Source organism: Gracilinanus agilis, chromosome 1 (assembly GCF_016433145.1).
Source record: "Gracilinanus agilis isolate LMUSP501 chromosome 1, AgileGrace, whole genome shotgun sequence".
NCBI lineage: Eukaryota > Metazoa > Chordata > Mammalia > Didelphimorphia > Didelphidae > Gracilinanus > Gracilinanus agilis.
Window position 1 is genome coordinate 402,672,228 of NC_058130.1, and position 24,200 is coordinate 402,696,427.

The window sequence follows — 24,200 nt, forward strand, 5'->3', positions numbered from 1 at the left end:
CTCTTTCTTTCTTCTTTCTCTCTCTTTCTTTCTTCTTTCTTTCCTTCCTTCCTTCCTCTTTTTTTTTAACCAGCATTTATTATTTATTTTCCCAAATGCATATAGGTTCCAATCATACCTTGTTCTTGTCACATCCTATTACTTGGCAGAACCTAATTTTCTGTAAACAAAGACTGAAGTCTAGGTGGAACTGGATTTTACTAAGAGTAGATGGGAAGCCCATGGGATGGTGGGGTGGCATTATACTTGTTTAAGGAAGCTTCTCTCTCTTTCCTCTTTTAAAAACCTTTACCTTACATATTGGAATCAATACTAGGAATTGGTAAGGCTAGGCAATTGAGGTTAAGTGACTTGCTCAGGGTCACATAGCTAGGAAGCATCTGAAGCCAAATTTCATCTCTAGGCCTGGCTCTTAATCCACTGAGCTACCTAGTTACTCCAGTTTTATCTCTTTTTCTATAGGAGTATTAGGGTACATTGAAAAGAATACTGACTAGGTAATCACAGGATTGGGGTTCAAATCCCATCTTGGACACTACAAGCATGAATTTTGATGAGTCATTTAAATTACTGAGGCCTTAGTTTCCTCATATGTAAAATGAAATGGTTAGATTAGATAGTGTATGAGATTCTTTCTGGCTCTAGATTCTAGGCCTCTGCAGGGATCATCCTCATAGCTTCAGGATGTGTGTTTGGTGGAAAAACCAGGAAAGCATACTTCTTATAAAGTCAGCCTATGGCTGGTTAACTCCATTAGAATAAAATGCCAATGAATTGGAATCATGGGCTCCATTTTGGGGGACAAGGGTCATTTAACTTTGCTCTCCCAACCAGGATGAACTTTATTCCCCAGATAGTTGTTTTGCAAATATATGCTATTGGTCACAAGAGGGCTAGGCAGAGAGTAAAGAGATAGCTTGGTTTGTTTCAGCTCCATTCCTGAGAAAATGACTCAAAGAAACAGCGTCAGCCTCATATGTAGAGAGGACACATTTCCTGTGTACAAAGATCACTTCCTGTGTTCTCAAATGTAGCCACGGGAGACAAGGAGGATGAATGGTGTGAGATTTCTGAGGGTAGTTAAAGATAGAAAAACAGTTCATTGGGGCAGGTTGTGTTCTAGAAGGCTGTCCCTTATGATATCTAGACATATGTGACAGTAGATAAGTCCCTTCACCTCCCTGGGGTTCAATTTCCTCCACAGTGAAATGATGGTGTTCTATGAAATGATATCTATGGTCTCAGAAAGCTCTCCCTTTCCATGATTCTATAACAGACGTTGGGGGAAAAAATCCCTGAAGAAATCAGGAAAGTTGACACAAACAGGAAGGCTCAGGGAGTTGACCATGTCAGTTCTGAAGAGGTCATGTGAGCGCGCTGTAGGTGAAGGGGTGAGCTGCCTTCCCAGGAAGTAAACGTGAGCAGTCTGGCTAGAGAGAGCCCGGCACCGGGGGAATTCCCTAATGTGGGCCAGACTCAGAGGAGGTAAATGATCACTTCTGATGTAAAGGGGAATGGGAAGCCTCTCCACCAACCATAAACATCTCCCCTACTTGGCCCAGTGTGAGGTCTAAAATTCTGCTATTAGATATCTAAATATTTATGGATTGTTAGAGCTACAAGGAACCTCGGAGTCTGCCTCGTTCAACCCTATTTGTTATACAGATGAGGAAACTGAGGCTCAGGGAGAGTAAAGGAACCTTGCTCAAAGTCATACAGCTACTTAACAGCAGAGAAAGGACTAATGTCTGAGAACTTGGGTCTTTCTGACTCTTAATCGAAAGTTCTTTCTACTACAGTAACCATATTCTTGGGCTAAGCGTGTCCCTCTTTTGACCAGTCTATTTAAAAAAGTAAATGCTACTGAAAGGAACATCACCATAAGCCTCTAATATTTTAGCATGAATACACTTATTTGATCTCTTTGAAAGGAAAAGGTTGAAGAAGCTAAAGAAGACTGGCCAGCTGGAGGTAGGATGAAGAGGGTTTAGGATTAAGAGGCACTGAAGGATAAAAATGACACCAAAAGAGGAAGTGAATGGTAGAGAAGAGAGACTATTTCAACAGCGGGGCCAGAGGTGGCCTACTCTCCCTACTCCGTCTGAGGTGGACCTCTTGCGGCCTTTTAACCTCTCCATGTCTTCCTTTCCGAAATAACAAACTGCAGAGTGTTTAAAGTCCCTTGGGGCAATCACATGCAAGGGCCCAGCCGCCTTTTTTTCTCCTGTGGTATTCATTTTCTCCAGCCTCACAATGACTCCTCATTGCTTTTTTGCAAGGAAAACCTCAACTTCTAGGACAGATATTATCCCAGGAAGCCAGGCCTTATCCAATTACCTTCCTTTTGGCCCCACCCCTTCAGTCCTAGCCAGGCAAGCTGCCTTAGTGTGTGACCCACTCCTACTTCTAAGTCTTCCCATGGCCAGCCTCCAAGCCTGGGGCAGCCTCTCAATTCCCACTGCCCAAACCACATCCTCCTTCCTCATCTCCACACCCTTAGAATGCAATTCCCAGCTCACCTCTTGATAAAGCATTTCCAAACTAAGTAGAATGTGGTTTAGTTTAGACTAATGAGAGAGAGAGAGAAAGAGACACAGACAGACAGACAGACAGACAGACACAGAGAGAGACAGAGACACACACACACACACAGACAATGGCAGAGACAGAGAGAAAGAGAGTAAGGAGGAGAGTAAGACAGAGAGAGAGAAGGGAGAGAGAGACAAGCAGACAGAGGGAGAGAAGAGGAAGAATGAGAAAAAATATGAGAGGATGAAGAAGAATCTAAGAATAAAAAAGGAGAGTGATGGAGGACCTCACAACAGGAGAGAGAAAAAAAGAGACAATGAGACAGAGAATGAGAGAATGTAAGAGAATTAGAGACAAGGGAAAAGTTAGACAAATTAGAGACAAGGAGGAGAGTAAGAGAGCAAGAGAGAGTGAAAGAGGAAGAGACAGGGACAACAAGAGAGAATGCTTATCTGATGAATACCCACAACAACTGGGAGAGATAATTAGTCAGCCTATGAACTGTTTACTCTTCCGTTCCTAAAGCTAATTTGTCTAAGCATTCACTTCTGCCTTGATAAAGGTCATAGGTTGGTGCCCGGGTATTTGTATTTCTGGAAGTATATTTGAATTTCACAAATCTTGCAATTCACACTGGGGAGCTAGGCTCAGCAAATACATCTTCATCACCTGGAAAGCCTTCCCTGACTGACTCAATCCCACATTGATTTCTTCCTTTATTGAATTACTTACTATAACACTTTAGGTTTTTAACAGCTCGGCTTGGCCAAGAGGCATGACTGAATAAGTAATTCTTATTTGACACCAATTTAGGGTCCTTTGAACAAAGCTGAAAGGATCGATGTGAGAAAGGGCAGCTCCTGAGTGAGAGAAGTTGTGGGGGTGGGAGGGGGGTTGTTCCAACTTTGAGGTCCAGACTCACTCCTCTACTATGGAGGTTTCCAGTGGATCTTCTGTTTTCACTCCCTGGCTATATCCCTATTACTCTCCTTCCAGCTTTCCTCATAATTCCCATGTCTTACGTTGTATTCGAAAAGCAGGAAATCTCACAGGATTCTTAACCCACTGAGAAGCCTTACTGGACCCAACGCAGAGCTACCACTTGCCCCTCCACTTTGCCCAATGCTGATGGAGAACTTCCACTAACTGCCTATGTTATCCATCAACATGCATCTACTAAGTGCTTAATGTGTGTGTGCTCAGCGCCCTGCTAAGTGCTGGGACACAAAGACCAAAGAGAAAGAGTTTCTGCCTTCAAGGAACCCGTGTTCTGAATGAGGGAGTCAGCAGGTCCAATAGAAGTATATGCATCAAATATTCAAAATTAAGAAAAAGTAGCACTAACAACTGAAACTCAGGAAAGGTGGTACTTGGGCAGAGTCATGGAGGAAACCAGGGATTCTAAGAGGTAGGATGAGGAGGGAATGGATTGTAGGAATGGAGAAAACAACCAAAAAAAAAAAAAGCCTAGAGATGGGCAGTAGGGTGCCGTGTGTGATATAATAGCAAGTATCGAAGCACCCAGTGGGCTCAGGGGATCAAGCCTTGGGACTGGAGTCAGGAAGACATGAGTTCAAATCTGGCTTCAAACACTTACTAGCTGTGTGAATCTGGGGCAACCTTTGTTTGTCTTAATCCACTAGAGAAGGAAATGGCAAACCACTCTAGCATCTTTGCCAAGAAAACCTCATGGACAGTATAGACTGCAGAAGGTCATGAAGAGTTGCATACACCTGAATGATAGCAAACAGGCCAGTACAGTTGGACCACAGAGTACAAAGAAAAATAATATATAAAAAGACTGGCAAGAAAGGAACAGGGTCAGGTCGTGACGAGCTTTACATAAAGAGTGTCTATCTTATTCTAGAAATCATAGTGAACCACTGGAGTTTGTTGAAGGGGAGAGGGAGGGCAACACCGCCAGCCCTCTCTGTTTTACTTAACTTTGCCCAACCTCCTCCCCACCCCAAAGTGTACTTACTCTTATTTCATGTAGATAATTCTTGTAAATTCACAGTTTTCATTCTGGATTTGTAGGAGACCTGGGTCTGAATCTCTTCTCTGACATTTCTTAGCCAAGTGATTATGGGCAAGTTAGTGATGGCAACTCTTGTCCCTACATGGACTTCTTTAAAATAGACAAGATACTTTTACCTCCCTTCCTTTGCTGATGCTAGAATTCAATTTTTTCCATCTGTAAAATGGAGGTAATACTGGTATAACCTACCTTAAAGGATGGTTGTGAGGAAGATACTTTGTAAATATCAAAGCACAACAGTCCTATTAAACATTGTTATTATTATTTGCCTCTATAGATTTGTTTTTTAAACCCATATCTTCTGTTTTAGAATCAATACTAAGTATCAGTTCCAAGGCAGAAGAGTGGTAAGGGTAGGCAAATTGGGATTAAGTGACTTGTCCAGGGTCACACAGCTAGGAAGTGTCTAAGGCCAGCTTTGAACCTAGGTCCTCCCATCTCTAGGCCTGGCTCTCTATCCACTGAGCTGCCCAGTTGCTCTCTAGTCCTCTCTTTAGAGCTCAAATCCCACCTTCTTTTTTAAATTTTTAAAAAAATTTAAAACCCTTACCTTCCATCTTGGAGTCAATATAGTGGTAAGGGTAGGCAATGGGGGTCAGGTGACTTACCCAGGGTCACACAGCTGGAAAGTGTCTGAGGCCAGACTTGAACCTAGGACCTCCTGTCTCTAGGCCTGGCTCTCAATCCACTGAGCTACCCAGCTGCCCCCCAAATCCCACCTTCTAAAAGAAGCCCTTCTCAGTCCTTTTTAATGTTGCTGCCTGCCTTCTGAAATTATCTCCAATTTATCCTGTCTCTATAGCTTGTTTGTACATAGACGTTTGCATGTTGTCTCCCCATAATTTGTGAGCTCCTTGAGGGCAGGGACTTCCTTTCTCTGTATCTCTAGTGCTTGGCACAGGGCCTGGAACAGAGTCAGAAAACAGTATGATCCCAACTCTGCCACTCACAACCTAGAGAAGGCAGTGACTTCTTTGGGTACTTCGATGAACTTCCTCTGGACTCAGTTTCTTCACTTGTAAAATGAAGGAGTTGGCCTAGGCGACCCTCCAGCTCTGAATCTATGATCTTGTGCACTGACATGCTAAATTCAGAGATTGGAGAAAAAAGAGTCTATGCACTTGGGGAAATCTGTGAAGCCTCTGTATGTGGTGCTTAACCTGCGTCTTACATTTTTGGAAAGATTTAGGGAGAGAGAAAGCAGGAAAAAGGACCTTCCAGAGATGAGATCATTCAGTCTGCCTCGCTGAGAATGAAGAAGTCTGAGCTAGGAGGGTGGGGAAATGGAGTTTGAACATCTGAAGGGGGACTGTGGCTTTTTGAAGTTATTGATGGTAAATTTGCTTCTTGCCTGAGTTTCTCTTAAATAGGCCAAGATGCTCTCACCTCCCCTTCCCTCCTTCACCCACACCCACAGGCTCCCTTTTATTGTAGGAGGGTGCCTAGGACCTGGCATATTTTTGTGGTAGGAGCAGAGTCTTTAGGCTCTTCCAGGAGGGGCCTGCTATTATACTGTCATGCCTACTCCTTAGCTGCATCCCTGGGTCTTTTTATATTAAGGATTAAAAACATACATATAAGTGTGTATATAAATAGTGCACGTCCTAGTCCAACAAGGTACAATTTTCTCTTCTTTGCAGTCTACCTGACAGTTTGGAAAGCTCTCCCTCTCACTTCTCCACCTCTTAATCTTCCCCCAGGTCCCACCCACCGCCAGGGCTGTTCTGCAGAAGGCAGTGGCCTCTTGAAGTTCAGACATTAATTACCCAGTTAGAATATTTTTCAAAATTACATGGTATGGCCCCAGGAGATAAGAGGAATGAAGAGGAGGAGTAGGGGGAGAAGGGCGGGAAAGCTAAATCTGCCCTCACACTACAGTGGAGGCTGGGGCTCTGTGGGTGGTGGGGAAAAGAAAAGACACCCACAGAGGAACACCCCATCCTGCCTTCTTTCCTCCACCACTGAGAAGGGAGTGATGAGAAAGGAAATTCCTTACTAAGGTTCCTAGTCATACCCCTAAGTCCCTGCATCTGAGAAGGTGACAAAGGGGAGAAATATTTTCCTTTTTTTTCATTTAATTTGAGAGGCTGGGACACATCTAACTCTTACCCTTCACATTAATATGTTAGCTATTGATTTCTCAGTAGGCAATAGATAAGATGAGGATACTTCCCCCTTCCCCCCCTTTGAAAAGAAAACAAAGCACTCACTGTAATTAGGGGGCCGATGGGGTCTGGGATCTCACCAAGAATTGGATCTGCTGGAGTGTTTGTATTACTATAGTTCAGTAGGGTTCAACAGTTCTTTCCAACTTAAAATGAGACAGAGACACAGAGAGAGTGACAGAGAGACAAAGTAACAGAAACAGAGAAGAAGAGATATAAGAAATATAGGGAGTGTGCCACATTAAGGAAAAATGCTCCACACTATATGTGTTTTTCCAAAGTTAAACTGGTTCAAACATAAGCCAACCCTCTCACCAGACAAATAAAGACTGTCTGTCTCTCTCCGTCTGTCTCTGTCTCTCACACACAAATACACTTTTACCCCCAATGTGATATTTCAAAGCATGGGGCTTTTTGTCTGGGCACTGAGATGTTGTTATGAAACCTCTCTAAATAATCTGTTTGGAAACTTCAAGTTTTCTGTTTAAATGTTATTTAAAAACAGATTGTTCTGAAACAAATACTATTCCTTTTAGAAAACAGTTTCTGGCATAAGTGGATATTTTTGTAACTTCAAATTTCTTTTTTTCTTTTTTATCAGAAGCAAGTTAGTATCTTGATCCCATTAGAGCTGTTGCTAAGAGGACCATTTGTTAGAAATATCAGTTTGCTACAGATCCAGATAAGGAAATTGAAAAGTTAAGGTGGGCGTAAGGGAGGGTAGAGATTTCAGTTCTCTTCCTGAAAAGGTACATTCACAGGGAAATGTCTAATTGGAAAAAAGAAAGTTCCAGAGGTTTCATACAGACTGGTAGCATTATAGCAAAATATGTATAAATTCTTTCTTTTGGTTTTTGCTACACAGAAAAAGAAAGAGCTCTGAAGGGCTACACATAACAAGGCTTTGAAATGATTTCCAAGTTGACAAAGTCACAATAGCAGCTGCAAGGCAATGTAAGGGCTTTTGATGCTAAGCTATACTGAAGCTCCAGAAATATGAACAAAGGCATTTGACTCTTGTCAGAAATAGAATTTGCAAAGGAAATTCTAGTTGAAGTCTCTATATAAGATTAAAATGGGCACAACAGAGAAGGATTCATAAGAAATTTTATTTTAGACTGCTTTGGGGGAAACTTCCTCCATAGGACCATTTTATCATGTAATGTTTATACTTACCTGTTTTAATAAATGGTTATACTTTTTTGTGTATTTGTAAATGGAAGAGAGAACTAACCATAGGAATAATGCTTATTTTTATATTTTATGTATGTACTATATAAATACATATTTATAGGAATAGAAATAACCATGCTAATCACTTTGTTAACTATGCCTATTGTTCTATTGCTCACTGTCCCAGAGTACCATCCTCTAGCAATGAGAAATCAGAAGCAAGCTTATAAGCAGGTAAATTTCAGTACTAGACTGGACCTGAGCTTATGCTTCATCATTGCTTGCTTCCTTATGCTGTGTATGTACTGAAGGAGTATAAGCCATGAATCTCTATTAACACAGGTATCTGCAGGCACTCTCTGAACACCACAGTGATAAAGGGAGAATTAATTCAATACCAGCATTTCTGTATCTCTCAGTATCTCTACCAATCTCTCTCTCTCTCTGCAAGCCCTCCTCCAGCTCTCACCACAATGCCCACCGACTCATTGAAAGTTCTGGAGCTGTTGACCCTTCTCACTACTAAGGCTGGTCCTCACATTCATCAAGCCTCTAGTAAACTACAGCTTCTCTTGCTCCTGGCACTCCTAAATACCCTGGTGGAAATGTTGGCACAATCAACTGACAAGGGGAGCGCTGACAGCTGTGGTGGGAACTATACTGTGAATGGAAGCACCTGTGCCCCTCTCCGTCTTCTGGCCCCCACACTTCCAAAATCTCTTGATTCCCAGGGCTTAAAGATTGTTTGGTCAAAACCAGAGATGTCCAACACACTCCTAGTACAGCCCAAACCAGATTAAAATGGAATTGGGAAATACTTAAACAAAAGTTAAAAAATAGAATTGAACATAGGTAATGTTAATATGTAGTTTTCTTTCTATCCAAGAGTGTTTAGAGATAAGCCTGTGAGGAGGAAAAGGAGAACATTTATAAATATCTTTGCGGTCTTCTAGAGCCCTTTCCTCAAAACAATCCTGTGAAGTGGGTGGTCCAAAAAGTATAAAATTATTAGCCTTTTACAGTTGTGTAAAACTGGGGATCAGAGATATTTAATAGCCTACACAGGGTCATACAGCTTGTAAACAGGAGAGCCTGGATCCACTCTGGCCCTGGGCTTTAAGTCCAAGACTCCAGATATAGTGTTGTTGAGTTTTTTCTGTCTATCTCTGTGACCCCTTTGGCAAAAATACTGAGGTGGTTTGCCATTTTCTTCTCCAGCTCATTTGACAGGGGAAACAACTGCGGCAACAAGGCTAAGTGACTTATACAGGGTCACACAGTTAGTAAGTGTATGAGGCCAGATTTGAACTCGGGAAGATGAGTCTTCTTGACTCCAGGCCCAGAGCTGTATCCACTGCACCACCTAGCTGCCTCTCCAAGTATAATGTATTAAATCAAAGCTGTAAACAGATGGGCAAACAGAATAGATTTGTCAGCATTCCTATAGTGATCTCTTATCACCAGTGACAAGAGAATCTCTACATTTGGTCTCTAAAGATTCATCACCAGATGAAAGGAGTCCAGGAAAGCTCGTTCAGCTGACTGACATGGCGGACCACACTGCAGTCTATGGGGTGGAAGTCAAAGCTCCAACAGGACTATTTGGAATTTTAGGAGAAGTGTCTACCTTAGTTCACTAAGTTCACTAAACATGAGGGCGGCACCTTTCAAGGTTCTTCTCTGCAAGGTGTCTCCTAAGCATGTGGAAAAACTGTACAAGATTCCCTGATAGACTAAACCTGAGAGATCACTTTGTTCGGTGATGCTTTGATCAATACCAAGGAGGTTAGTGGAGAAAAGGAAGATGTATGCTCACCAAAAGTGTGACAAGGGACAGCTAGTTGGCTCAGTGGATAGAGAGCCAGGTCAAGAGATGGGAGGCTCTGGGTTCAAATCTGGCTTCAGATACTTCCTAACTAGGTGACCTTAGGCAAGTCACTTGATCCCTAGCCCTTACTCCTCTTCTGCCTGGGAATACTTAGTATCGATTCTAAGACAGAAGGTAAGGGTTTTTAAAAAAAAAGTGTCATGAGGGAGAACCAGTGCAGAATCCAAATGGAAGAAGAATTCTTGGTCTCCTAGATGTTCTGATTTGGGGATGATACTATGCTTTTTGAATCAAGCCTTAGAAAAATCTTCCCAGTCTCCTTAATGCAATACAAACTCAAAAGAATTTTAAACCATTCAATTAGAGATGATGCAATTAAATCCAGCCAACATGCATCAAATACCTGTTCTTTCCAAGGCACAATGTTAGGTGCTGGGGATACCAAGGCAAAAGCAACTACCACCAAGGAGTTTACGTTCTAATGGAAGCTATATCGTGTACATAAGTAAATCCAAAGTAATCGCAGGAATGAATGAATAACTGGGAAAGAAGAAGGGAGTACATTCCCAGGGCAGGGGGAAGTCTCTATAGAGGCATAGTGGTGGGTTGGAGGAATTTGAGGTGGAGACAGAATGCTAAGCACAGGAAAGGCTGAGTGGACAAAGAGTCCCCACTGCCAAGATCATGACATAAAGCCTGATGGGCAGGTCACTGACTTAGTACACTAGCATATACATCTTGAATGGGTACTGCAGAGAGACAATAAATGAACCCAAATCTGTATAGGAGGAAGCGGGAAAGCAGGCTGGATTACAGAGCTTTTAGTCTCTCCCTGACACAAACATCCATCTCTTTAATACCAATGCTCTCTCAATGATACTTTTTAGCAGGAAAGCAAAGATTATTACAGTATTCAAAGGATCCAAATTTGAATGATCTCAAATTACAATGCAGACATATCATGGATATGAGCGTGCTGAAATATGTTGTCAATGGTGACTTGTGTGTAAGATGTAACATAAGGAAATGACTTCAAGGATACATGATGAAGAAAGGATGTAGGCTAGTGATGTAGAGGGAGCAAAAGATAATAGATGAATAGCTCAGGTATTTCACTGGCACACACATGTTAAAAGACCCAAAGGAAGGCTTGAAGTACACTTTTCAATTGTGTCTGACTCTTTGTGGCCCTATTTCAGGTTTCTTGGTAAAGATACCAGAGTGCTTTGCCATGCCCTTCTCTAGCTCATTTTTACAATTGAGGAAACTAAGGCAGAGTTAAGTGACTTACCCAGAGTCACACAGTTAATAAGTATCTGGGGCCAGATTTGAACTTGGGAAGATGAGTCTTCCTGACTCCAGACCCTCTTCTTTCTGCTTCCAGACACTTAAATCATCCACTCCAAATTAGCTCACTTGTTTTACACAAGCTCCACAAGGAATGGCTTAGTTACTTAAACAATCTAAACAATTTCCTGGTTGCCTGAAGTCTAGCCTTGATTCACCCCTAGTTCATTCATGCCTCTGGTTGATTATTTTCAGCTGACAAAGAGAATAGGATGTTTGTAACCTTTTGTCACTTTAAGTGGGATGAGAGTCACTTAATTTACCCCATCATCCTTCCATTCTTACACCTTCATTGGCTTTGCCTTTTTCTTACTTTATCAAACCAAAATTCCTTTGCCTCAGTTGAAGGTCCTATGTAATATTTTCCCTATCAATCTTCAAGCCATTCCTTCTGTTCTAGTCAGACCAGTCTTCTTACTATCCTATAGATACACCATACTCATCTCTTCCTTTGTAAAACATATACTTATATTATTTCCCTCTACTCTGTTTTCCACTTTTCCTATTCCTATCTATCTTTAAAGGCTGAATGTAGAATCTCATCTCTTTTATGAAGCATTTACTAAATGTTCCAGGCTACATCAATCTTTCTCTTCTCTAACTTCGCATAAAGACTCCTTCTCATAAAGGGTCTATATTACAGAATCTAATATTCATTTTATTTCATATTATTTTAGAGTTTCACCTAGCATCCCCAAGTAGACTATAAGTTCTTTGAAGGCAGGAACTTCATCTTATGCTATTTTATTTTATTTTTGGCTGTATAATGAGATTTCTCAGCAGAATAATAACATGAAACATTTTTTTCCAAATAAAATAATCCTATCCTTAGTGATATTTACTAGATCATAAGGGAGATAGAAAGAAGTAACTATGATCCTTCTAAAGGAGCTTTAGTCTTAGGGAGACAAGGCATAAAAGCAATACATACAGTAAAAAGTGAAAAAGAAAAAGAAATTAAAGCCTGGAAACAACACTAGTGACTGCTGATTCCTTAATGCCTTAAAATTTGCAAAGTTCTTTATATATACACTTCAGTTGACAGCAACTGTGAGGTAGGCTCTACAGCTGTTATTATCATTGTTCAGTTGTGTCTGACTCTTTTTGACCTCATGGACCATAGCTATCTACGGGGTTTTCCTGGATATTGGCAAGGATATTGAAGTGGTTTGCCATTTCCTTCTCCAAGGAATCTAAGGGATTCTTTTGTCAGGCCATCAGGGGTTAAGTGACTTCTCCAGTGTTACATAGCTAGGAAGTGTCTGAGGCTGTATTTGAACTCAGATCTCCCTGACTCTAGGCCCAGAACTCAATCTGCTGCCTCCTATAGTGATTATTATTGCCATACAAAGAGATGATTTATTAAAAAAAGTGACTATAGATGACTATATAGATTGCTAGGTTAGTCAAAGGAAGCTTCCTAAAAGTTTTGAAGGAATAGGTGGGATGGGTAGACTGGGAGATGAAGACACTACACAGGAGAATGATGCAAACCAAAGCTAAAGGGGAAGGGAAGAGCTACCAGTCACTGTAGGAGAAGGGTAGAAGAAGCTATAGGTCAGAGGTAGGTTAGCCTTGATCAGGAGTAGCTAGCCTTTTTTGTGCCATGGAACACTAAGTGTGGTGAAGCTTAGAGATTTCTTATTGGAGTTGCTTTGGGTTTAAAAAAAATTCATAACTGTGAAGGAAATGCTAAATTTCAGTTAGTCTTAACTTTTCCCTCTTCCATTTCATGGGCCTTTTGAAATCTATCCATGGACTCCATTACAGAGGAGGCTGTGAATGTCAGTCAGGAGTTGGGGCTTTATTCCATTGATATAGAAGTCAAATAGTCTTTGGGAGACCCATGATCCAATACCACCTTAACTTTCCATGCTTTTACTGGTTATTTCATAAGCAACAAAAGCCCTAGAGTCGTTGATTTCAAGCTGGCAAAGGAAAAGCCTAGTGGGATCTTCCTCAGTCCTCTAGGGAGGAAGTGTGGTCTGGCAAGGAAGAGATAAGAGGGTGGGAGAATTCGACTATGTCTAGCTTGATATCTGCTTTGGGGAGAAGTTTCTCAGGCTGCCAATGCCTCAGTGTCTCCATCTTGAGACTAAAGGTGGCACTGGCAGGTGAACATGGTCCTAGTCCCATATTCCTGAAAAAAAGTAGCCATGTGACAATAGGGAGCACAATGAGAAAGAGTTCTGAGAATGCAAAAGCATCCCTGGAAAAGTCCTTCTAAAATATGTTCCTGACTCATCTTTCTGCCCAGTGAAATACCAGAGGATCCCCACCCACACCCACTTCATTTTACCCTTTCCCAAGGTCAGATTTCCCCTTGAGCCAAAACAATGTCGGCAGTTGGACTGAGTGCAAGCCAAAGGGGAAAAAAATGTGGCTCACTCATTGTTGCAAGGAGCAATTTCCCTTCCTGAGAGACTCTGCCTCCTTGACCTCTATGTTATCCTTCTCATTAGCCAGAAGCATTCGCTATTCTCTGATCAGCCCACCCAGTTCTTTTTAAGTGGGCTCCCATCCCCACCCACAGAGGTACTGTTCTACCACATGCCTTTTCTTGGGAGCCAGACTGAGGGATTGATGTGCTAATGGATTTCTTGGAGAGAAGAGATGAGGAGAGGACCAGAGAGAAGAGGGGAGGAGAGAAAAAAACTGAAGAGAAGAGGGGAAAAAAAGAGTATAAGAGAGGAGAGGAGAGGGCAGAAAAGGAGAGAGACAGGAAACCAGAGAAGAGGACAGGACAGGACAGGGAAGGGGATGAGAGAAGAAATGATCAAGGGAAGATTCCACTGGGGAAGGGGTAGAAAGATGTTTCTGACCCAAAGCAGAATTTCCCAACCCCCTTTCCTCTGTCCCTGACCTTTGGTGGTAGTTGCCAGAACTACCTTTGCAAGAGGCAGAGGAAGAGAGATTATAAGGACAGACAGACTGGGAGAAGAGGGACAGAGAGAGGAGAGTTTGTCCTGTTAGGATGAAATAGTCACAAGGGACGAGGAGAAAAAGAAAAGTTGGGTGAGGAGGTAGAAGGAGAAAAGAGTGATTGAAAGAAAAAGGAAGGAAGGAGGAGATGAAGGGTGGAAAGACACTTCCATTTTTCCTTGACTTGGCCACTTTTTTAACAAATATGTTCAAGAATGGAGAAGGGGAAGGACTAATCTGTCCAAGTTTTAAAGGAACCTCGAGAAGTAGTGACAGGAAAGAATAACCAATCATGAGGGAGGAGAGGCAAGGACATGCAGGGCTTGTCAGAATAGACAAGAACTATAAGGCCAGCCATGGTGGGGGCCACCCCCAGATTGAAAGATGACCCTTAATCCAGATCCCATTAATTTAGAATTCATGAGAGCTAGGCTGTGTCCAGTTGATGTTGACCTTTGCATTCTGGATGAAAAAAGAATTTGCCAAGCAAATGAATAGTGTGAATTTGGTTGCTGGGAGGCTTGCTTTTAGGCTACTTAAGAGAGCCAACCATTTTCAAGTACTTTAAAAACCACTTTAGCTGTACCCCTTTGTATTTTCAAGTAAGGAATAGGCAAATAATTACTAGTGGTTCTTCTTTATTCACTAACACAGGACTCCAGGCTTATAAAACTTTGTAAATCACTTCTCTCAGTGGCAGAGGGAAAATTGTGTTTTCTCCAAAGCCTAGGCAAAGGAGTACCAGCCCGAGAATTAGGAGACATGGGTTCTGGTCTCAGCTTTGCCACTAAATAGATATATGACCTTGAGCAAGTGAACTAACCTATCTGGGTCTCAGTTTATCTTTAAAATAGGAGTTGAACTAGAACTTCGCTAAAGGCCTAGCTATAAAATATTGGAAATTTAGAATTCAGACATCACAGCCTCAGATTTTCTACTCAAATGGTTTCATGTAGTGAGATTTGACTATGTTAGGCTATAACTGACAGCAGAAGTATTACTCAGGGAACATGGCAGAAAAATATGTTTTAGGAACAGTTTAAACCAACAAGTCTCAGTAATGAATAAAACCAAACTGCAGGCTGGATTCATATCAGGGCCCTTGCTGGGAATGGGCCAAATGATCAGAGCACCTTGGCAGATCATTCAGAGCTGGAAGGAGCCTAAGAGATCACTTAGTCACCCCTGAGACCATGTTCCAGATAAAGAAACTGAGGCTCAGAGGGGGGAAAAAGATACAACTAAATAAGTGGCAGAGTGAGGATTCAAAGCCACATTTAGAAATCTTTCTTTCTTCTTTAAACCTTTACTTTGCCTTAAGAGAGAAAGGCAAGGGCTAGGCAAACGGGGTTAAGTGACTTGCCCAGAGTCACACAGCTAAGAAAAACGTCAGAGGGGACATTTGAACCTATGTCCTCCCAACTCCAGACCCAGCACTTTATCCACTGTGCCACCTGGCTGACTCAGCAACCTTACAGTACTTTTTACTTTGCCTCAGTTTCTTTTCTCAGTTGCTGGCTCCTGTTTTCTTTCTACCTTTTTTTCTGTTGTTACTGATATAATTAAAAACAAAACAGATCCTGTTCCACTGCCCCATCCCCCAAAAGAGAGAAATCTTCTATACAGATGTGGGTGAAACTCAGTCTGAACACCTCCCCCACTCCGACACACACATCTTGCTGTGGACTCCAAGGCGATCTTCATTTTCTAGCCTAGTGGCTGGGCAGTGTCCCTGAAGCCCAGACCTTCAGCCCCTGCCAAGAATGGATCAACACAAGTCTCTTTTCATTACCAGAGATGATCCCATCACTCATCATGACCCAAATCTGGGAGGACTGGGACAGTCCTACCTGATCTCACGTCACTTGGAATAAACAGGCTGGCTGGGAAGATGCCGTGTCAGGGACCATATACTTGAGTAGCTGACAGGGGCTCTTTCATCCCCTCAGCTGGGTCTCATCACAGGAAAGCCACCTGTCATTTCTTCCTGCAGACTACGGGCAGAGACATAAAAAGGAAACTCAGGGGAGACACAGCCAGAGCTCATCATTTGGAGTTTGGAGGAAAAATGGCAATGTCTCGGTGAGATAAACCTTGAACCCTATTTCCTCTCTGCCTGAGTGATTCACCTTTTGCTTGGCAAACATACTCATGGATGGCTTCCTACCACCTCTTCTATCAAGTCTGAACATGTAGGCTAAGCATTGAAAGCCCTCTCCAGTTTGGACTCAATGTCGTATCTTCCAGCTGCCTATCATGCCTTCCGCAGAATCCCAGAATTTCAGACTGCAGGGGACTTGAGTCACCATCTACCTTAGTTAGGACCTGACTGAGAATTCCCTCTATAGCAGATCCAATAAGTGGTCATCCACCTAATGCTTAAGGAGCTCCAGTGAGGAGGGAACCCTCTAATCTTCTGAAGCAGTCCGTTTCCCCTTTGGAGAGCTCTAATTGTTAGTGAGTTTTTTATTATAGACAATCTAAATTTGTCTCTGCAGCTACTGCTCTAACAACTATTGGTTCTGCCCTCTGGGGATAAGTGGAGCAATTCTTCTTCCTTGTGACAGTGCTTCCAATACCTGAAGACAGCTATCCTGTTCCCCTAGGTGTTCTCCAGGGTAAAGATCCTCAAGTCCTTCAATTAATCCTCAGATGGCATGAATTCTATGACTTTGACTGTTCTGTGCCCTTTTTCCTGATGTTCCTCCCCGAACGTGGAGCCATCTTGTTCTTGAAGTATCCTTATTACAAGGTCTACTCTTTATCATATATAGTCATTAATTTATTGTTTCATGAATTTGTCTTCTTTTCCTGACAACTTTACTCACTCTTTATGGGCAGGGCCCTTATCTCATGTGGGGAATGTGCTGAGGAGCGAGGGTCCAGGGAGCTAGCTCGATGGGGCTGTGGTCTTGAACTTGGTAGGACTCATACTATTCATTTAGGAAATGAATCTGGAGCGGAACCTCCCTTCCTTCTTTGGGGAATTATCCTTGGAAGATCACTCTGGCCCTGTTGCCCCTTCCTCTGATTGGCCAACTCCTCTCAGAGTTTCCATTTTTAAGGAAAGCAATCAGGTCAGCCACATTCATGACATTTCTCTCTGACTCTGCTCTTGACTCTCTTGTTTCTCCACCATTGCCTTTCTCCTCCCCATTTCCAGTGCCTTTCAGCTTCCTTGCATGTACTGTCTTCCTCCATTAGCAGGAAATGTCCTGGAGGTCAAAGGGTATCTTTCCCCCTCTTTTTGCTTTCCCCAGTGCTTAATACAGTGTCTGGAACATAGTAGGTAGTTAATAAATGCTTGTTAGTTGACAGACTGTACTCTAGAGGGCCTAATGTAGTGCTGGGTCCATCTTCTCTTTCCTGAGTCCTACTTTTCTTTCTAGTCCCTTCCTCATCCAGACTCCCAGGCTCTTCCCTCTAAGAGGTCAGACACAATTACTGGCTAGTCAGACCCTGCTTCAGGGAACTCATCAGGGTGAATTGAGTCAGGAAGCATGGAGTCTAGAAGGTTCACCATCTCTACAAGCTTTGCTTCTATGGATTCTGAATTCATCTTGGCAGGTTTTGCTACAATAAACTTCTTCATTCTGAATATGCAGGAGCCAGCACTATATAGTAGAAAGAATGAACCAGCAGTCAGAAGACATAGGTTCAAATCTCAGTCTTAATCTTAAGATGATCCTATGGGTCCTCAAAGCTTTAGTTTCCTCTTTTGTAAAATGGGGATAATAATTATACTTGCACTATGTGGTTCAGAATCATGAGGACCTGAGTTCAAATTTAGCCTCAGATGCTAGCTAGATGACCTTGGCAAAGTTGCAACCTTTCTTAGATTCAGTTTCCTTCTTTGTAAAATGAGGGGGTTAGCCTCTAAATCTCTGAGTCCATAAATACCATTAAAGTATTTTTGCAAACTTCAAAGTATTAATCAAATTTAAGTTGTTTTGTTATTATTCCTCACTTCAAGAGTGACTTCCTAGTCTAAAATCACCTTCCCTCCTGTCTTGTATGTTATCTCCTCCTATTAAAAGGCAATCTTTTTTGCGGGGGCAGGGCTACTTCTCTTTTGCATACATATCTATAATACTGAATATGGTACTTAGTCCATAGTTAACCACTTAATAGATGTCATTCATTCATTCATTCATTCATTCATTCATTCATTCATTCATGTTTTTTTCTTAATTTTCCAAGGAAAAGGGGATCCTCTAGACCAGGGGTCGGCAACGTATGGCTCTTTCTGCAGGAGCCATAAAGTCAGTTTTTTTTCAGGCACTGTTACAGGAGTGCGCACTGTGAGCACTGTACGGCTCTCATGAAATTACATTTTAAAAAATGTGGCGTTTATGGCTTTCACGGCCAAAAAGGTTGCTGACCCCTGCTCTAGATACTTGAGAGGACCTCAGCCTGACTTGGCTTTTCCAGGTGAAATGTATAAATTGTTTGGACCACGAAAGGTGAAAAAACACCTTCTACCTCCCTACTAGCTAAGGCTAGCTAAGAGTGGCCACACATTCTTCCTCTATTCCAACCAGAGCAGGGACAATGAGCTAAGTTAGAAATCAGATATGAGTTCTCCCAACTTAAGCCCAGAATCTAAGCCTTAGAAATTAATTTCTTTTTAAATTTTTTTCTTTTCTTTAAAAATATTTTCCATGTTTACATGATTGATTTTCTTTCCTTCCCCTCCCCTCCCTCCTCTCCCCTCCGAGAGGCGAAAAGCAATTCCACAGGGTTGTACAAATGTCACTTGATACCTATTTCCATATTATTCATTTTTGCCAAAGAGCGATTTTTAAAAGCCTAAACCCCAACTCACATACCCAAATATATACATGTGATAAGTAATGTCACGTGTTTTGCTTTTGCATTTCTACTCCCATAGTTCTTTCTCTCAATTTGGATAACATTCTTTTACATAAGTCCTTCAGGAGTGTCCTGGCTTGTCGCATTGCTACTAGTAGCAAAGTCTATTACATTGGATTGTTCCACAGTGTTTTACTTTCTGTGTACAATGTTCCTCTGGTTCTGCTTATTTCACTCTGAATCAGTTCATTGAGGTTCTCCCAGTTCATATAGAAATCCTTGAGATCATCATTCCTTACAGCACAGTAGTATTCCATCATCAACATATACCACAATTTGTTCAGTCATTCCTCAGTCGAGGGACACCCTCTCGTTTTCCAATTTTTTGCCACCACAAAGTTCAATTATGAATATTTTTGTACAAGTATTTTTCCTTATTATCTCTTTGGGGTACAAATCCAGCAGTGGTATTACTGGATCAAAGGGCAGGCACTCTTTTAAATTGCTTTCCAGAAGGACTGGATTAATTCACAACTCCACCAGCAATGCATTAGTGTCCTGATTTTGCCACAATCCCTCCAACATTTATTGTTTTCCTTTATCGTCATATTGGCCAATCTGCTAGGTGTGAGGTGGTACCTCAGTGTTATTTTGATCTGCATTCTTAGAAATTCATTCCAAAGCTTGCTATTAGACATTCCAGCCATAGCTGCTTGCCCCATAACACAAACTGAACAACGGAGTTTCATTAGGGGCAGTATAGCAGAAAGGAAAGAGCACTGGTTTTGGGACCAGGAGACCTCATTGTGAATCCTGCTCCTACCTTTTTCCTGACTCTGTGACTCTAAGCAAGTCATTTCATGTCTCTTCATATGTAAAATGGAGTGGATAATATTTTCATGACATATCCTAAGGTTGCTGGTTTTTTGTTTGTTTGATTTTTTTGTTTGTTTGTTTGCTGGACTCAAAATTTCATTGGTATCAGGAACTCTCAGGAAAGACAATTATTTTTCCAAGGGCACTTTGCTCTGCAATTTAGAAAACATTGCCTGGGAGCTCTGGAAAATTATGGGACTTTGCTTGGGGTCACACAATCAGTGTATATCTGTCAGATGTGGGACTTCTTCCAATTTTTTAAGTTCATTTCACAGACATAAATATCAAACACCCATTATAACAAGTAGGATGAGTGCTTCACTGGGGTGTGGAGGTGGTCCTGGGTTCTCCAAGTCAGAGCATAAAGTCTGGCAGCAGCTGCCCAGGTGAAAAGGCTTCCAGTGCTGACCTGACTATGGGCTGTATGTCTGTAATCTGAGGACCAGGTTCCCTAAACTGAGAAAGCGTCATCTCCATGTTTGCTACAGGTCATGAATTTCTCAACCACAAGTCTCAAAGACCAGATCCTGGGGCAAGGATCTCTACTGGGGCAGGAGAGTGGTCAGCAACCAATTATGGATGGCCAAAGTAATGAATGTGTGTGTAAATTACTGGTGCAAGGAAGATGAACAATAATGTGGCTCCTGTCCTCAAGGAGCTTATAGTTTAATAGGAAGAATGAACAAATAAATGTAATGCAAGTTCAAATGTGAAAGGATAGAGGGGAGATATGAAATATTCCAGGAAGATTCAAGGAGGGAGAAATCACCATTAGCCGAGGAGAAGGAAAGGATGAATTGGTGAGAGAGCTGGCAAGTCCTTATGGAAGAGCACAAGTTGATAAATTTAGAGGAGAAGGGACCTCCAACTCTGTCTCTAATAATATAGTCACAGAGCTAGAGTTCCTGGTTCTGACTCCAAAGGCCTGGACTGGGAGTTGGGATGCCAAATCCTAGTGACTGACACTGTTTGTCTGTGGCACTGGTTGATACGTGTAGGCTTGTGGCTGGAGATGGCCCTTTCATGAGGACGGCTCTCCACGGTTTCCTTCACAACTTCCATATGGTGACCTGTCCCCATGACTAGAGTGTATCAGAGGTAGCCTTGACAATGTGCACAAGAGGGAGAGATGCTAGAAATCTGTCTTTTTGGCTCTGTTATTCCTTCACTGGCCAAATTGTTCTCTCTCTCAGGGACATTACAATTCGGTTGGGAAGAAAGGAAAGAGCTGCCAGTAGAAGATGACAAATATTTCAGTGCTAAATTCACACAGACTCCAGCTCTTTAGTTTAATCAGAGGTGCTGTAGCAGTCAGAAAATTTCAACGAGGAGATGGAACTTGTAGGATAGGCAGGATTGAAGACTGACACTAGTCCTCCCTTCAGGGAACTTACAATCGGATAGAAGGGATAAGACATATTCACAAATGCCTACAGCACCAGGAAGCATGTTATTAGTTGTTAAATGAAGGATACAGAAAATAATGGCCTATAATAATAGGAGCTGGGGGGGGAAGAGAGCTCAGTGCAGACTAGTACTGGTCAGGAAAAAACTTCATGACAGAGATAGGACTTCCCTGGTCATTAAAATATGGTCAAGACTTCTACAGGCAGAGGTACTTGGGAAGGGCATTCCATGCTTAATGAAAGACACAAAAATCCAGAGAGGAGAAGGCACAAGGTATTGATGAAGAGACAGTGAAGAGCCTAGTCCTGTCTGGACAAGGTTGTTGGAAATCTGCAGTACATTATAACTATCCTGTGTTTTTCTACTGCCCTTTGGATTACCTATTATTTTGACTCTTCACAGGTAATGCTATCCTGAGATTTGCTACATAGCATCACTGTGTTAAAAAGATGAATAGTAATGCTGGGAAATACCTTGGAATTATCGAAGGAAATGAATAACCTTCCAAATGCAATCCAGTCTGCTCTATTCCTCCTTAATAATTCTGAGGCCAATATGCTTATAGGTTGTTCAATGTATCCCTTCTGAGTAATCATGAGTCTCATTAAGAAGGCCCTGTTGATATTGGAGGGGATGTGGTAAAATTGGGACATTAATGCATTGCTGGTGGAGTTGTGAATGGATCCAACCATTCTGGATGGCAATTTGGAAGCATGCCCAAAGAGCTCTAAAAGACTGTTTACCTTTTGACCCAGCCTTCTAATAGGTCTGTATGTGGTTTTATAACATTACTCACTTACAAAAATGAACAATATTGGGAAAAAAATAAAATTAAATTAATTAAAAAAATTTTTTTTTTAAATTTTAAACCCTTAACTTCTGTGTATTGACTTATAGGTGGAAGAGTGGTAAGGGTAGGCAATGGGGGTCAAGTGACTTGCCCAGGGTCACACAGCTGGGAAGTGATAAAATTAAATTAAAAGAAAGAAGGCCTTGTCAGTCAGGGACAGCCAGGTGGCTTGGTGGATTGAGAGCCAGACCTAGAGATGGGAAGTCCTGGGTTCACATCTGGCCTCAGACACTTCCTACTTGTATGATCCTAGGCAAGTCACTTGACCTCCTTTGCCCAGCTGTCACCACTCTTCTGCCTTGGAACCAAAACTTAGTACCATTTCTAAGACATAAAGTAAGGGCTTAAAAAAAAGTAAAGAAGGCACTGTCATGTTTTGGGGCTCGATGAAAACATCATAATACTATTTAAAAATAGGGACTTTTAGAGAATATTACCATCAATAGGAAATCTCTGTTTCCATATTTACCTTGTTCAGGATATCTACTATGAGAGTGGAGAACATGTTTGGTGGGCATACATCTTTTAAAAAATTTTAAATTTAGTTTAATATTTTAATTTTAATAACAAATTTCCACATAAGTTTTCTGAAGTTATATGATCCAAATTGTCTTCCTCCCTTGTTCCCTCCCCCACTCCTGGAGCTGGCGAGCAATTCAACCTGGATTATCACACAAAACATATTTCTATATTATTCATTTTTGTAAGTGAATGATCTTATAAAACATAAACCCCAAATCATATACCCAAATAAACAAGTGATAAATCATGTGTTTTCATCTGTATTCCTGTTTCTAAAGTTCTTTCTATGGAGGTGGATACCATTATTTTTCATAAGTCCCTCAGAACTGTTCAGAATCACTGTATTGCTATTACTCTATCACATTGGATCATTCCACAATATTGCTGTTATTGTAGACAATGTTTTCTTGGTGCTGCTTATTTCACTCTGTTTCAGTTCATGTAGGTCTTTCCAGTTTTTTCTAAAATTATCCTGCTCATCATTTCTTATAGCACAATAGGATTCCATCACCAGCATATGCCACAATTTGTTTAGCCATTCTCCAATTGGTGGACATCCCCTCAATTCCCAATTCTTCACCACCACAAAGAGTAGTCATAAATATTTTTGAACAAGCAGGTCCTTTTCCATTTTTAAAAAGTCTCTTTGGGATACAGACCTAGTAGTGGTATAAGTGGATCAAAGGGTATATACATTGTTTTTATAGCCTTTGGGCATAATGTCAAATTGCTCTCTAAAATGGCTGGATCAGTTCACAACTCTACTTCTACTGCTTTTCTTCTCAAAGAACAATGCCAGGTAACCCCACAACCTCCCTTGGAGAATATACTCTCACTCACACACATGCACACAGATCATCCAAAAAGAAAGAAGAGAACTTAGAGTTTCAGGGCCAACTCTTGTGGTTAGTCACTTGGACACTTGAAGCATGGGACAGAGAGGCAGGGGAAGGATCAGTATCTCTTACCTCCCTGAGGCAGGTGTAAATGGGGCAGACAAGGACACGGAATGGTTCCCCGGTGCTGCTGCGCATGGTGCCAAACACCTCACAGAGGAAAGTGATGAACCCTAGCCAGCGTTCCACATCTTTGTGCTGCAGTTCCTCTCGCATGGTGAAATCCTTCTGCAAAGAGACAAGAGATAGGGCATCAATCACCTTGGTGCTGGAAGAAGGGGGGAGAAAGGAAAGAAGGGATGAAAAATGAAAACAATGAGGTGTGCATGTGTGTGTGTGTGTGAGAAAGAGAGAGAGAGAGAGAGAGAGACAGAGAGAGAGAGAGAGAGAAAGAGACAGAGACAAAAAAAGAAAAAAGATAGAAAAAGAGAGAGGGAGGAGAGACACACACACACACAGAGAGGGTAAGGACAGAAAATAAGAGAAAAAGAAAGAAAAAAGAGAGAGGAAAAGAGTGGAGAAATGAAGCAGATTTTCCTGTAAGGGTTAATTGAATGGTCTTTGGAAAATAACGTAGGGGAAAAAATAAAGAGAAAAGGAAAAAGAGCAAATTGCATGAATGTGAATATCCCTGGTAACATAGGGAAAAGTGAATTTCAGCTACAGAACAATCATTTATCAGAAGGCAATGCCCTTAATGTATATAACTCAGCTCTTGGTCCATTCATTCATTCTTTTTCTTGAAAATTGATCTCTCTCCTTGCCCAGGCTCAAAATTCAGGAGTTACTAATGGGCCCCAACCCTCTCAGGACTGGCATGGGAACTTTGAGCCAT

The 24,200-nt window shown here is 41.7% G+C and overlaps 1 protein-coding gene across 2 annotated transcripts in view; it reads right to left on the reverse strand.

Moving 5' to 3' along the window:
* Positions 1–24,200, reverse strand: part of CTIF (cap binding complex dependent translation initiation factor) — a 363,068-nt gene that overhangs the window by 36,051 nt on the left and 302,817 nt on the right. For both annotated transcript variants that reach the window (XM_044664825.1, XM_044664818.1), the window contains exon 8: positions 23,438–23,593. In XM_044664825.1, coding sequence (XP_044520760.1) covers positions 23,438–23,593 — 156 coding nt within the window. The remainder of the gene's footprint in view (positions 1–23,437; positions 23,594–24,200) is intronic.